The sequence below is a fragment of the Oreochromis aureus genome, linkage group 10 (assembly GCF_013358895.1).
Source record: "Oreochromis aureus strain Israel breed Guangdong linkage group 10, ZZ_aureus, whole genome shotgun sequence".
Lineage (NCBI taxonomy): Eukaryota > Metazoa > Chordata > Actinopteri > Cichliformes > Cichlidae > Oreochromis > Oreochromis aureus.
Genome location: NC_052951.1, coordinates 22980447 through 22995053, shown reverse-complemented (window position 1 = coordinate 22995053; position 14607 = coordinate 22980447). Strand labels below are relative to the sequence as shown.

The 14607-nt window shown below is 37.7% G+C and overlaps 1 protein-coding gene across 1 annotated transcript in view; it reads left to right on the top strand.

The window, feature by feature from the left end:
• The window catches only part of stk10 (serine/threonine kinase 10), a 43339-nt gene that overhangs the window by 15795 nt on the left and 12937 nt on the right, over window positions 1–14607 (top strand). The window contains exons 3-8 of the mRNA XM_031725932.2: window positions 2236–2284; window positions 2920–3069; window positions 5935–6007; window positions 6831–7025; window positions 7681–7762; window positions 13305–13439. Coding sequence (XP_031581792.2) covers window positions 2236–2284; window positions 2920–3069; window positions 5935–6007; window positions 6831–7025; window positions 7681–7762; window positions 13305–13439 — 684 coding nt within the window. The remainder of the gene's footprint in view (window positions 1–2235; window positions 2285–2919; window positions 3070–5934; window positions 6008–6830; window positions 7026–7680; window positions 7763–13304; window positions 13440–14607) is intronic.

The window sequence follows — 14607 nt, the reverse complement described above, 5'->3', positions numbered from 1 at the left end:
CAGGTGGGATGAAATACACTGGCTTATTGTTTAGTTATTATTATTTTTATTTTAAGTCTCACTCTGACTCAGATACACAGGGACACTGAGTGTACGTGTGTGTTCAGCCCACAGTGGTTATGAATATCATGCAGCTTGACCAGTTGGAGCACATTCTTTACCCACAGCATCACACGTCATCCAGATTTCTTTCACGCAGCGAGAACAAATCTTTGCTGCAGACACACTGATGACTACACAAACCAGTTGCCTCTGTCACAGCCGAGTAATGTACAGCTGTTTAGTTTGGCCAGCGCTTTGTGCTACCACTAAAGTGCAGTTCGTTTAACTTGGAGAGTGGTTTTCAAACAGAAGTGAAAAAAATGGGCAGTGGTGAGCAGGAACAGGGATGTGGTTTGTAATAAAAGGTGTTATTACCCACCCTCTGTAGTGTTGAGAATATGCAGAATATTACAGAATAAACAGAATATTTTCAGAGTGTATATATACTGATACTGATAATATTGATGGGAAGAAACTGCACATCAGTTGGTACACATTTTAAAATGATACGTTCCGTTCTTATTTAGCTTTTGCAGATCATAATGGTGGAAGGATGCATATCAAAAGGAAATGTTAATTTTTGAAGTGTGTGCGAAACCCTATTTCCTTAATAATCTTCTTACTTGAAGAATAAAATGCTAAACCTGACCTTTGTTAGATTTTGCTTTCTTCTTTGTTGATCAAACAGTGGAATCTTAAAACAGGTTTTTCGCTACTGTAAAACAACTTAAACACGTGGTAAAACTTCGATCTAGTTCAAAGATCTAAAAGCTGGAAACATGCGTCATACACAGGCCAGACAGTCTTTCAGCTGTTTATTTTAAAAAACTAAAAATCTGATATGAAACTAACTTTTAAACAGACTAAGCAAAATGGAAGATCGCTGATAACACATGGCAGAGCCCAAATTAATGAAGTTTGTCAGCGTGACAGAAGAGCATTGTTCCCCCTGGTGTTGAATGCCAAGAATGGCAGTCCTCATATTCTGATTCTCTGCAAAGTATGTTCGCCTTCACGTGACCGCGTGTACACAGAGGTATGCATAGTTTCATACCGTCAGACGTGCAATGGTGTGGTTTCACCTTTTGGTATTTATCATTCTTTGTATGGCTTTGTCTGGGCTGAAACTCCACGCCTTGTGCAGCGCCTGGCTGATGCTTTGACAGTGTTGTCATAGCAAGGAAAACTGATGATTGTAAAAAAATGAGATCACACAGCAGGTATGCTTCGTAGTACCAAGAGTTCAATTTTGGATTCAAAACATAATTATAAATGAAGTATGTGTTGTGAAAGAAGTTCAATCTTACTATTGTTTTCTAATAGGTGTGTTTGAGGACATGACTAATAAGACTCCATTTAGGAAATGTCTTCAGTTTTTACCCCCTCCATCTGCCTTTGCTTTTACTTTACTGCTGAACTGATGTGTGTTTGGCAGTCTGTCTCTACAGGTAGTGATGACACAATTTAACAGGAAGGACACACTTCTGATATAAATTTAGATTGTCTGCTTTTATGTGCCACTGAAAATCATTCATCTTAAAGTACAGGGTGGCAAATCCAACACTGAACCAGTTTCACGAAACTTAGCAAGCAGTTTGCTAACTGTAGCATGGGAGATGGGTGGTCTCGTAGGGTGTCTTGCATTGAAATCTGCTGCAATGACCCGGTTACTGCGTTCACCAGATATCAACACAATTTCGATCCGCTCCTCACGTGTTAACCTCTTCGACATGTCAATGGCTGTGAACAAAGAGAAACTTGTAAATAACTTATGAAAGAATAAAGTTACGTTGAAACCAAGCACACCATTGTTTTTCTTGTGACATTACCAATAAGTTTGATGTGTCACATGGCCCTCTTCCTATTGAAAAAACAAAAGTTGTATCCAAGATGGCCGACTTCTAAATGGCCACCATGGTCACCACCCATCTTGAGGAGTTTGCCCCCTCACATATACTAATGTGCCACAAACAGAACTTTAATATCACCAACCATTCCCATTTTATTACGGTGTATCCATATAAATGGCCCACCCTGTGTATTGATGTCTCTGCTATGACAGACACATTAAAAGCTTCATCAACAGCTAAGTTCAAACTCATGAAGACTTTCACTGACTGTTTTTCAGCTGTCAGTTTCATTACTTATAATTCCTGCGTTAAGTTTAACATCAGTTTCTCTTTCCCCCCCCAGATCATGATTGAGTTCTGCCCTGGAGGTGCTGTGGATGCCGCCATGCTAGGTAAGCCATTCTGTCTCTGTATTTTCATTTAAAAATTACATCTTTTTCCTTTACCACAACAGTTGGTTTCCAAACCTCAGGGAGTGTTTTTATTTTTGTCTTTTTTTTTTTTTAAGTCAAAAGTAGTTCTTAGCTTTCATGACTGTATATGTATTTAAAAATCTCAAATTTATCAGGCAGAAAATCCTGAAAAACAGCATCATACTACAGTCTTATTAATTTGACCTTGAAGCCTTGAAACAGTCAGACTTAGTGGAGTCCTTCTGTGTGGGAAATCCCCCTGGTGTTTTCACTGGGTAATCCACATCCTCGTAACTGCCTGCACGCCATCTGCAGCTAACCAAACACAGACAGAGATGAAACGAAGTCTACAGGGCAGGATTATCTTGGATGTGTGAAGGTTTTTCTAATCTGGGATTACTTATCGAGTAATGCTATCTGATCTGCTATGGTGGGTTTAGTGTTTTTTTTCTCATGGAGCTCACACAGTAGCTCTGTACTCTTTATTTTGCCATGATTGTATGAATTACAAGTATGCAGTGTTCCATCTCTCCTGCTAGTCTCAGCTAGTCTTCTCAGCTCACACTTTCATTTTGCTGTTGCTCTAACCTCTCCTCCTCTCCTGCCCATATCAGAGTTGGATCGGGGGCTGACAGAGCCACAGATTCAGGTGGTTTGTCGCCAGATGTTGGAGGCGCTAGACTACCTCCATGGATTGAAGATCATCCACAGAGACCTGAAGGCTGGTAACATCCTCCTAATGCTGGATGGTGACATCAAACTGGGTAAGTGTTTAGTTTTAGATGTTGTGATGTTCAGGTTTTTCATTTCTAGCAGAGTTTAATGCATTGATCTTATTTTTTATTATAGAGGCATCATGGTGGACATGATGCCTCTAGAATGATGTTTTGTTTTTGCACCCACATTTGTATGAACAGTCAGAAAACTGCAGTACTGTTTTGAAAACTCGGATTTTATTTGATATTCAGGCAGAAAATATAGTACAGACTAATACAAAGTATTGGTTGCTTTTCTTATTTGACTCGAGAGCAGTTTTTTAACCTCTTAAAAAACATTTGTGACTTGCAACTGTTGCATTTTACTGCCAAAATAATTATTGTGGGACTAATTCCCAGATTAATGTAACATTCACATTGCTCACTGAAGGTTATTTCTGGGATCTTGGCTAATCTTTAGGTTCATTGTTTCTTTGACATAAATGCATGCCACACATAACATGCACAGTAAGAGGTCCTGCACTCCTCCTTTGCTGCTGTCAGAGAATCGCAAGCACTGTGTGGGAAAACTGTGATCTGCGAACATTGCATATTTTTATTCATTTATTGGCTTTTTGAAGCATTCCTCACATTCTTCACATTTCATGGCTGGACAACAAAAGTTGGATCCACACTCTAGTTTGTTTTAGATTGAAGTGTGGTGTTCTAGTGTAGTGCTTTGTCTAAGTGCCAGGTAAGCAAGTGATGAATTGTCTAAATGATTACATAACATTTAGGATCCTCAGATATGAAACTTTAGATAACTGTTTGTGGCGTGTTGTTTTGCCTTTACTCTGATTGGCTCTCTGATCATTTTTACTGAGCTAAGACAAAAAAAAAAAAAAAACTTCATATGACACATTTTTGTCAAAAACTGTGCTCATTAAGCTGCATGCCAAGAATCTTTCCTGCTTACATTCTTTTTCAGCTCCACCACAGTTGCCTATAATCACTGGGAGTTGCCTCTGTAAACCCATTATGTAATGACATGGACTCATTTACAGTGTCCAAACTTATCTAAATACATGTTAATTCAAACAAGACAGCAATTAAACTATCTTTGAGGTCAGCTAAAATGTCTGATCTTCATGCAGAACTCCTGCAGTTCTTTTTTGGATTAAAAAAGTCTTTAATGACTTTTATGAACTTATTTACAGCAGTTGTGACCAGTGCCAAGAATTGGTGTACATGTCTATACACAATGTTGATGATGGCAAAAAAATTGCTCGTAATTCCTGTTGCTTTATCCAGGTAACGATAAAAACAAAAGCAAATGAATATTGGGCAGGCAGCACCAGGCTAATGAGTCATACTTCATCATCAGAGGTATCATGCCTTCCTGCTATCGTCATGAAGGAAACATTATTTTTAGCCTATATGATTAGCCAATCCGGTTATGCCATGTTGTTGTATCCATCGTCTGTCCTTCAATTCACAAGAATCGCTACAACTCCCTACAGTACTGGCCAGACTTTAAAGAGACTTGCTACAGTGATGACCTTCACACAGATTTTTCTCAAACACAACGTCACATTTGTCGTTCTCAGTGGATTTCAATTCTATTTTTTTATGCAACACATCCAACCAGTAAACCAAGAAAACTAATCACTTTCTAACTGTACTGCACAAATGATGATAACCTGTGAACAGAGAGGACTTGTGAGTCAGTGATTACGTCTTTCTCCCATCACATTTTGATCATTTTATTCTCATCAGGAAATCCTTGAGACGTGTCTTTAAAATAGGCTTAGACCCAGGGATCAACTGATTAGAATTTGGTGTTTAAAGGTCAATGTGATCTCATATAACAATTATTTGGGTCATAATAAATTCTAAAGTTAATGGTCTACTTCATTTTGCTATCAAAATGTTATGCAAAGAAAACATTGTTCAGCACTGTAATGGAGGATGAGCATATTACATAGTTTGTCGAATACTGAACTAGTGATGTTAATCTTGGACCCTAATGTAGTAGACATGCGGCAGCGGGAACAAAGGAAAAAATCAGAAATTGGCTTCAAGGGGCAGCAAGCAGCTTCTGACACTAAGACCCTCGAATTTGATGAGGATAAACTCCGACTAATGGGCATAATTGAAGTGGTAAAAGATAAAAGCATAGAGGTTGCCACTAACATTACTTCTGTTCTTTTGGGGCTCCTGCTAAAACCTTCTATTGTGTACTAGTTCTTGGAAGTGTAGAACATAATGAGAGCTCTGGCATAGGTAATGAACAACTATATGATCTGTTTTTTTACCAAAAACATAGTGTTAACTCTTATTCAATGTAAAATAAAAGGACTGCTTAATTTCAGTGTCTCAGATGTAGAAATCCTTGCTGCAAAAGCTCAGACTGTTTCAAGTGATCCATTTGACAGTGAAGCCAAAGATTTTGAATTGTAGTCTACAAAACCAAAAGTCATTTAAGAACCCATAATAGAACATGCCAGTTTGTAATTGAAGATGTGACCCCGCTGCCTTGTGTGCAAAAACTAAGCGCTACTGCCAAGCACTTCTCTAACCCCAGCATGGTACACATGGTATTCCTTCTGACAGGCGGGAGGAAAAAACTAAAGTGAAAACAAGACCCCTGTAATCTGGAAATCTGGCAACTTTTTTAAGGAAACCGGACTGCTATAAATTTACTGTTTCTGGATTTGTAACTCCAAAGATCACACAGTCAGGATGGCTTTACAAGCTAAAAAGTATTTGTCTACCTCAACGGGCGTGGTTTAAAAAAAAAAAAGAAAGAAAGAAAGAAAGCCGGAAGTTTTTGAATTGGTTTCATTCCCTCCTTCTGTGAAATGCTAGTCAACATCTTTCCTCCATCACGTGACTTTTCTTTTTCTTTTTCTTTTTTTTTGTTTTTTCATGCAGCTGACTTTGGTGTGTCTGCAAAAAATACCAAAACCTTACAAAGAAGAGATTCTTTCATTGGAACACCATACTGGTAAGTTTAGAGTTTCAGTCAGCAACACTGGGGCAGGGGGCTCGCTTAGTACACTACATTCAATGCCTTTCAAATCAGAGCTTTCAAGTAGCTACTATATAAATTACACTCTACTTTTTCTAAATCCCATATTATCATATAACAGTCCTGCTCCCTGATTTGCAACATTTTCTGTAAATCTATTACTGTTATGCAAAACAACTATATTAAATATTTACTTTAATATAATTCATATACATAGCACTTGTGAAGACATCATCCATGAACTTTAAAATTGGTGGGTCAACCCTTTTTGAAAGTGATTTCTGCTCACAGCACTTAATACCTGAGAGAAAATGATACTGTGCGTACACTCAGTATTCATTTCAGTCCTTCATTCTTGTCAAATAGTGCTCCTCCAAATTGGAAATGATTCCCAGTGAACCTTGTTCCATTGTGCCTTCCTTTATACCAATATGACAGTTAAACATTTACTAGAACAGGTTATCATTCATCCCCAACATCCCAGCTCAATTAAATCATAACTGTGCACAGTCCTGATCAGATCAGGGAAAAAAACCTCCAAAAATCTAAAATGCTACTTTTTTGACTACACTTAGTCAAAATTTACATCTTATTTATATTACATTTATGTATGTGTTATTACTTAATTACATCTTGATGGTTATTTTAGATTCTTTACTTGTAAATAATCATTTTTTTACCCATGGGAAGCTGCATGTTGTTAGTCAACAGAGTATTTATGTGCTGAACCGTGTGGTGCGTTTGTGGAGGATTTTGCATGCCACAATCTTTAATGTTTAACCTTATTTATCTGTCTCAGGATGGCTCCAGAGGTGGTCATGTGTGAGACAATGAAGGATGCACCATATGACTACAAGGCCGACATCTGGTCTTTGGGAATCACTCTGATCGAGCTTGCGCAGATTGAGCCCCCACACCACGAGCTCAACCCCATGAGGGTGCTATTAAAGATCGCAAAGTCTGAGCCTCCTAGCCTGGACCAGCCAAAGAAATGGTGAGAATCTGAATTCAGCTGTTGCACATTTGGCCTGCAACTGTCTAGTATAATATGTACAGGCTGCGAAGAGGAATTTGTTAACCAAAAAGTGGGGAGTTTGAAACCTGCCTCCATGATTCATAAGCTACAACATGGCAAGTGGAGTCAACGGGGACTTTTATTTCCCTGTCTAGATTTCAACAAGTCATTTAATTTCAATCACTTCCAAGTACTTTGCACACTTGGTATACTGTAATCTGCTCTAGACAGTCATGCATCAAATTGTCCTTCCCTTTTTCCACCTGCCAACCATTTTCCAACAGAGGCTGCACTTAAATGAGTGCCAAACTATAACTTTTTTTCCTACCTTTTTCTTTAATGAGATTAAATGTGCCGTAGCAGTGGATTTATTACTGTGAAAGCGAAGTTATCAGGTAGAGGGAGATTTGGAAAGGTGCTGATTCATTGTTCCTGCTGAGACCTTCTTTTTTTTTTTTTTTTTTTTTTTTTTCCACAACAGAGCTGCGTACAAAGATGATTTAAAATCTGTCAATATCACACAACTGGAAATGTTACTTACAATTATTTTTTCGTTTTAACTGTTTCTTCACTCGTCTACATCTTAATCATTGCTTTTGTTTCTGATTATTCTTTTCTCTTTTATTTACTCAAGGTCACAGGCATTTAATGACTTCCTGCGGAAATCTTTGGATAAAAACCCAGAGACTCGCCCAACTGCAGCTCAATTGTTGGAGGTAGGCTTGATGCAGTGTGTAACTGAATAGTAGTGAATATTATAAAGTGCTGCACTTTGACATACAATGGAACATCGTACTCTCTCTGTCTTTATCTTGTACTGATACACACACACACACACACACACACACACACACACACACACACACACACACACACACACACACACACACACACACACACACACAGATCAGTTTAATCTTCTATTTTAAGACCTGAATACAGTGATCTGTGCCAGGTTGGTGTTCCATGGCGGGCACAGGCATGCAGGTGAAAATGAAAAGCTTTATAAGAAATCGATTGTGTAAAAGTGAAAAATTATTAGGTAGAAAATGTGCAGTAGCCAAAATATAATATATAATATATAATATATATATTTTATATATAATATCCTTGACAGTTTAGATGGGAAGGACAAAAGAAACAAGAAGCCTTGGTCTCCTCAATAATGCCATCACCACCCCACAAAAAAAAAAAAAAAAAAAATCTAAAACAAGTTGTTGTACTTGCTGTTCCTTATTAAAATTAGGTTGAGGTTGGTGTTGCCACACAAGGCACCTTTTGGCTCTAACTCAGGAATTCTTATCATGATTATTACAACATTCTGCACAATCTCTAACATGATAAAATTATTATATGATAAGAAATTTATGTCCAAAAGGTCAAAAGTTAACTTTGCAGTGCCACTATATGACCCTACAAAATGTTTTCCACATTATTAATCTCAGAAACAGAATTCAGATTCTGACCATATTTTGTATTCGTCAGCAAGCTTATTTGATCCCTTTATAGACTTCACTATACATACGATCCTGGGCAAACATGGTTCTAAGCAGCTGTTTGATTAATTGTTAAAGGCATCATCATATGGCCATTCTAAGTTGTGGCAATGAAATGCAAATATCTAAAGATGAGCTTCTGTCAGACTCTAGATTTCAGAGCCAGTAGAATGAGCAAAACCATGAACAGGGTGTGGATTACAGAACAAGAGCAATGTCTATTAAAATTCAGAGCCACAGTTTCCTGTCTGCATCCCATAGCTGAGGAACTGCCAGCTATTTACATTCCTGCTCTCAGCCAATGGTATGCCAGGATTAACTTGAGTTTGCCACCTTGGGCCAATTAGACCGAGGCAAAGATGAAAACCCTAGTCAGGCCTGCAGGGAATTCTCCATGTGTTCTCTAGTGGGGAGGGAAAGAGACAGGCGCGGCCCAGTTTTTGGTGCTGTGCTGCAAGTTTTAGATGTTTATCATGTCCGCTGCCTCCTAACAGCTGTAGGCACTTGTGGGCGTGATCATATTGAGGCTTTGTGATGGATGTTGCATCATGTCACTTTGCTGAGAGTTACCATCAGTTTATGTTACAGGCTTCAGGGTGAAGTGAGCAGATGTGGAAAAATACAGGTGAATAAAATGTCAGAAAAATATCCCTGGTGCAGGATAGACTAAAGAAGGGATATAAAAAATAAAGCTTTGTAAAGTCTTAGTCACTAAGCTTTTCACAGGAAACAGGAATTGCCTATAAACATCTTTTTAACCTCTTCCTTTTTTTGCCATAATTACTCTGCGTCTGTCCCACATGTGCGGCTGTAAGGAATGTATACAAAAAAACATGACACAGTATCAGTCACTGTGGGTGTGTGGCTGGCCGGGAGACTGTCTGGATGACTAGTATTATATTGAATCCAGCGTCTCCTCCCATAGTTTCTCATGTGCAGGGTTTTTATGTGTTTTTGGCAGAGCTTCCCTTGAAAGCATATAAACATTTCTGCAGTAGAACAATGTAGCACATTTTGAGCTCTCTGAGTTAATCTTGTTTGTCTAAACTTAATAGAATATATCTTAAACAAGAATGTAATCTTCTAATTCTATGAACAACTTCTTTGAGACAGAAATCTGTCCTAAATTACTAAATTTGGGTTAATAAAAGTCAAGTCAGTTGAGTACCAAAATTGCACCTTGCCCAGTAAAATTCTTACCCCGAACTTAACTTATTAAAGCCCTAACCCTAAAAACGTGCTTAACTGCCAAACCCTCCTTCAAAAAGATTAGGCGCTACCAAAATTTTAGAACTTGTTAAAGAATTTCCATCATTCAAGAACTGTCAATAAAGATGGAGGGACAAAAGCATACACTCTATTTTTATTGCTGTGCATGTACACGTGGCCTTTTTGCAGGTTTCTCTTCTAGTCACCTAATGGTCCATATTGTTAACATTTAATCTTTATACGAAGTAGAGCTGGGCGATATAAGATTTTTTTCATATCACGATATGTTTTTTTTCATTTCAGGCGATAACGATATATATCACGATATAAGCCAAATAACTATATTTGTAAGATTTAAATGTGCCGTTGCTCACAAGTAAAATGTGAAATAATTAGCAGCTTGTTTTAATTAAAATATTTATTTCCCATAATAAGTTCAACAGGGTAGATGTACTTAAGGAACATGAGACTTCAGTTTCAGATAAATAAAGGCAAATATTGCAAACACACAAAAAGGCAGCCGCTAAAGCGTTTAAGTTTCAAAATAAAACAAACAAAACAGACCACTAAATTGTCAATTCCACTTAGAAACAAAATATTAATTCTAAAAATAAATCTTAGGTCGTTTTACAGAAGAACAGACAAAATTGACTAACTTTTGTCAATATCAAATAAACTGAGAACTAAAAGGAAATTCTCAATCTCTCCTTGTTGTGTAGCTTAGCTTTTCAAACAGTTTTAACAGTTACTTTAGTCTGACAAAAGCCGAATGACGAATTAGCGCTTTCAGTCAGAGATTGAGCATGCACCGCTTTATTGTATTTCCAGACTTGCTTTCGGCACAATTTACAGTGCGTGCTACTCTGTTTTTTGTCAGACTTGAAATAGCCGAAATACCTTCACACTACGGAACTTCTGTGGCCCTTCCGTTCGACAATCTCTCCGGCATTGGAACCATCATCTGTTTTTTCTTCGGTAACCTTTGCTCACGCTCTCGGTTGAATTTTCTCTAGTCGGCAAACTCATTTCCTTCATTACCTAGGCTGCACGGCTGCAAAAACAAATACACATGTGCGCCTTGGCGCTTGTGCTGTACGTAACAAGTCATGTGACGTGACGCTGCGGCTGTGATTGGTTCGGCTCTGCGCTACTTAATTTGGATTGGCTGTTCTTTTCTTTTCTTTTTTTTTTTTTTTTAAGAGGACAAGAGAGATGAGGCCTATCGCAATAGTTTAATTTTTCTATCGAGAAAAAGTTATTTCGCAATACGTATCGTTATCGTTCTATCGCCTAGCTCTAATACGAAGCCATGTGCACCAAATCTCCCCCCTCTCTCGGTCTAAAGCAATGCAAAACCTATAAGACGGTGCATATATCCACTGATCCACATCTATGTCTGTGTAACAAGGCACCAGTGCTAACAGTTTGTTTTTTTTGCCCTGTGTTTTGCCTCAGTGAGAGTGTGTTTACCTGGAGTATGGGAGGTCTGGTATAATTTATTGGATTATACAGCTTAAAGCAGATTTCTCAGAGGTTTACTGCTGTAGGTGCTTGACACTACTAGTTACTCATACTTTTTTTAGTTACTAGCTACTCATACTCATCCCTCATATAAGTTCAATGGCAATGGGAGAAAAATAATCTATAATCTGAGGGTCTTCAGTAGGCATTCAAATGAAATAAAGAGCTTTACTAAAGCAACAATGATTAGATAATTGACATAATTGAATTTCTTTCAAGGATTTAAGTCATTTTTATGGATTTATGAATTTGATTTTCTTAACATTTGAGAAACATTTTTAAATCAGGATATTTGGATTCTTAGTTAAAGCAGTTGATATAAAGATGTTTCGATATTTCCGTGGGTTTCATGAATTTGTAACTGGACATTTCTCATAGTTCTCTAATTTATTAGAAAGCAACAACCATGAGTTAATTATGAAACTAGTTGCCAGTTCCCAGCTTTAAATACCTTGCTGGATGTGTAACATGTTAAAGAATAAGATGCCTTATTTTCTCTCAGAATTGGAGTACTCCTAATGTAGTGCTTCTCACATTAACTCTTTTCTCCAATGTTTCACCTTGCTTAGGCTTAATGTAAATCTAAAACATGTCTGAAATTTTACTTCCAAAAAGTCTCTGTGCAGTTTTCGAATTGAGATGGTGGAAACAGAAGATGAGTTTATTTTAGCTCCTTTCACATTTAAACGTGCATTTATTGCAGCACTGTCTCCACCAAGCATGACAAACTGAAGAATTATTGAAGCATTCACTGCCATCACCATATGTTCATGTGACTTGTTTACTCTACAGGTTTACATGGCTTTAAGATAAATCTGTTGGCTGATTACAGAGGAAGTGGTCGTGTGGTTGCTGAAATCGGAGCCATTTCAGTTGAAGTTTGTCTTTAATTAACCAGCATGGCTGCATCAGTCATGTTGATGTTCCTCTTACAAAAATCACTAAATCAAAAAGGGCTGGCTGTACAGGAATAGTTTAAGATTTAAAAACTCTATCTTGTGTTGCTCATGTTGTCAACTGATGCCATAAAATGGGCTGACATAGAAAAACCATGACATCCAAATGTAGACACTATGCATTTAAGCATACAACTTATCCATGCATTCATATTTTGCCTCACAAACAGTCAAATGGCACTCGTTTGTGTACATCTCATTAGGCAATAGCTGACTGTTGTTTGTCATTGGAGAAGCTTAAAACTCAAGCCTAATGCTGTCCTCAAGGACAAGCAAGCTCCTGAACCTACAACTGTGGAGACCCACAACACACACAGACTTCTACACACTTCATGGTCCAGTACCCCTTGCAGACTTTTCCCCTTTGTCAGCTGTTCCAGTTAAATTACACAGGAGTGCAAAGCATCTAAATAATAGATGATCAGCTTTTTATCCTTGGAGCACTCAACTTTTAATTTGTCTTTTTTATATTCCTGTTAGTGTTCTTATTGCCTTACTTGAAGCACGGGGAAAACATGCATTTTCTTTTTAGTTATAGTAGAGTTGATGACGGGTTGCTATTTTAAGTCCATTCTGTTAGAATAAACAGTTGCCTCAAGTGGAGAGTTGTATTGTGATGTTCCCATTGTTAATGCTGCGCAGGAACTGGCAGGTGTCAGATAGAGTTTCCCAGCAGTGAAAGTATGTTGTCTTGTCTTCTCCTCCGGTTTGTTACCTTCGTTTAGTGTATCGTTTTTAAACACCAGAATTTTATTTCACTTCACTCATCACTTGAAGTGATGAGTGATCCATCATTTTGCATTTTAAAGTTTTACATATTATTTGAAAAGAAATTGATATCATTGAAAGTTGAGATGTTACAGAATGCTGCCACATTCCTCAGTGGTGTCATCTGCTAATTATTTAAACCTGTGGAAAATACTGTTCTTGTGTTTTTTGCAAATATTGCTTCATGGTTGTAAGCCTTTTAGTCAGCCTCACTCTTAGGCAATAACTAAATGTGTAGTGTTTATATTATTTATTCCTAAAATAAATTTCTGATGAGCCTTAATAACTGTCTCTTCTCATATCTACAGCACCCTTTTGTGAAATCGGTGACGACCAACCGTCCGCTGAGAGAGCTGGTGGCTGAGGTCAAGGCTGAAGTCATGGAGGAAATCGAAGACAATAGAGAGGAAGGAGAGGAAGACGAGGGCATGGACCTTACTGTGGTACCAAACCTGTTCATTATCATTGTCCTTTCTATTTTGGTGTTTCCAAAACAAGTTCATGCTCTTCCATTCAATTGGTTTAATTTATAGGTTAATTTATTAATGTTTGATTTAAATTAAAAACATAATGATGGCACAGAAAATGGATGCATTTTGACGTAGAAGTGGTATTGACTTTACAAGTAAATGCATTTCTGTGACGTTTCTCATTTTCCTGTCAGACCACACAGTGAGATGGAAATTACCCTTAATTTCAGTGTCCAGACTGTGTAATTAAGTTGCAACTTGCACACATAATGACAAAAAGGCGTGCACTTACCTGCATGTGTTCCCCAAAAATCACGTAGGTTCTTCCTTAACCACCGACCCTCACGTTTGTTCTCCTGGCTTGTTGACCTCCTCTTAAAGCATATTTTGCTAAATATAGCCTTTCTGCAGAAGGATTGATGGTTTATTCCACTGAAGTCATTCATGAAGTCACAGAGGACTGGAGATTAGACAGTAACATGGGATGAAAGTGCAGTTTGCTGCCTGCCCTGAGCACAAACAAAGGAACAGAAAACGGAACACAGGCATTCACCCACACCGGCACATGGTTAAATATAGGCCTGTAGAAACAGCTATTGCCTCACAATCCCTAAAGGAGTAAATTATTTTAGGTTGCTTATTGTTCAGCCAAGATACTCTGACCCTTAATCAAAAACATGAGGATCTCTACATAGCTATAGCAGGTCTTTATAGGATCCTTGAAACAATCTTACAAATGCTGTAATGAGACAAATGTTTTCATACATTTTTTTTTTCTCTCTCTCTATGAAGAAAAATAGCCTTTTACATTGTACTTCCTTATTGTACATGTTGTGGCATTTAAGGATTATTTTATTTTATTTTATTTGGATGACTAACTCATGTCTAGTATACTGATGGTGTAATCTGGAAATGTGTAAACTGCCAGCTTTTAAGTGCTAAACAGTAAACACTCTGATCTAGACAATTGAATAGTGTAGGTCTTACTTGGGCAGGTCTTTGGAATAGCTTTCTGTAGGAGGTCTTCTTTGTGCACCTTATTGTACATTAATCATTGAAAGGAAAGTTATTATTTAAAAGTAGTTGTCAGTTATCTTTATATAAAGTAACTAAATCAAATCAATGATCTGTGTGAGCACCC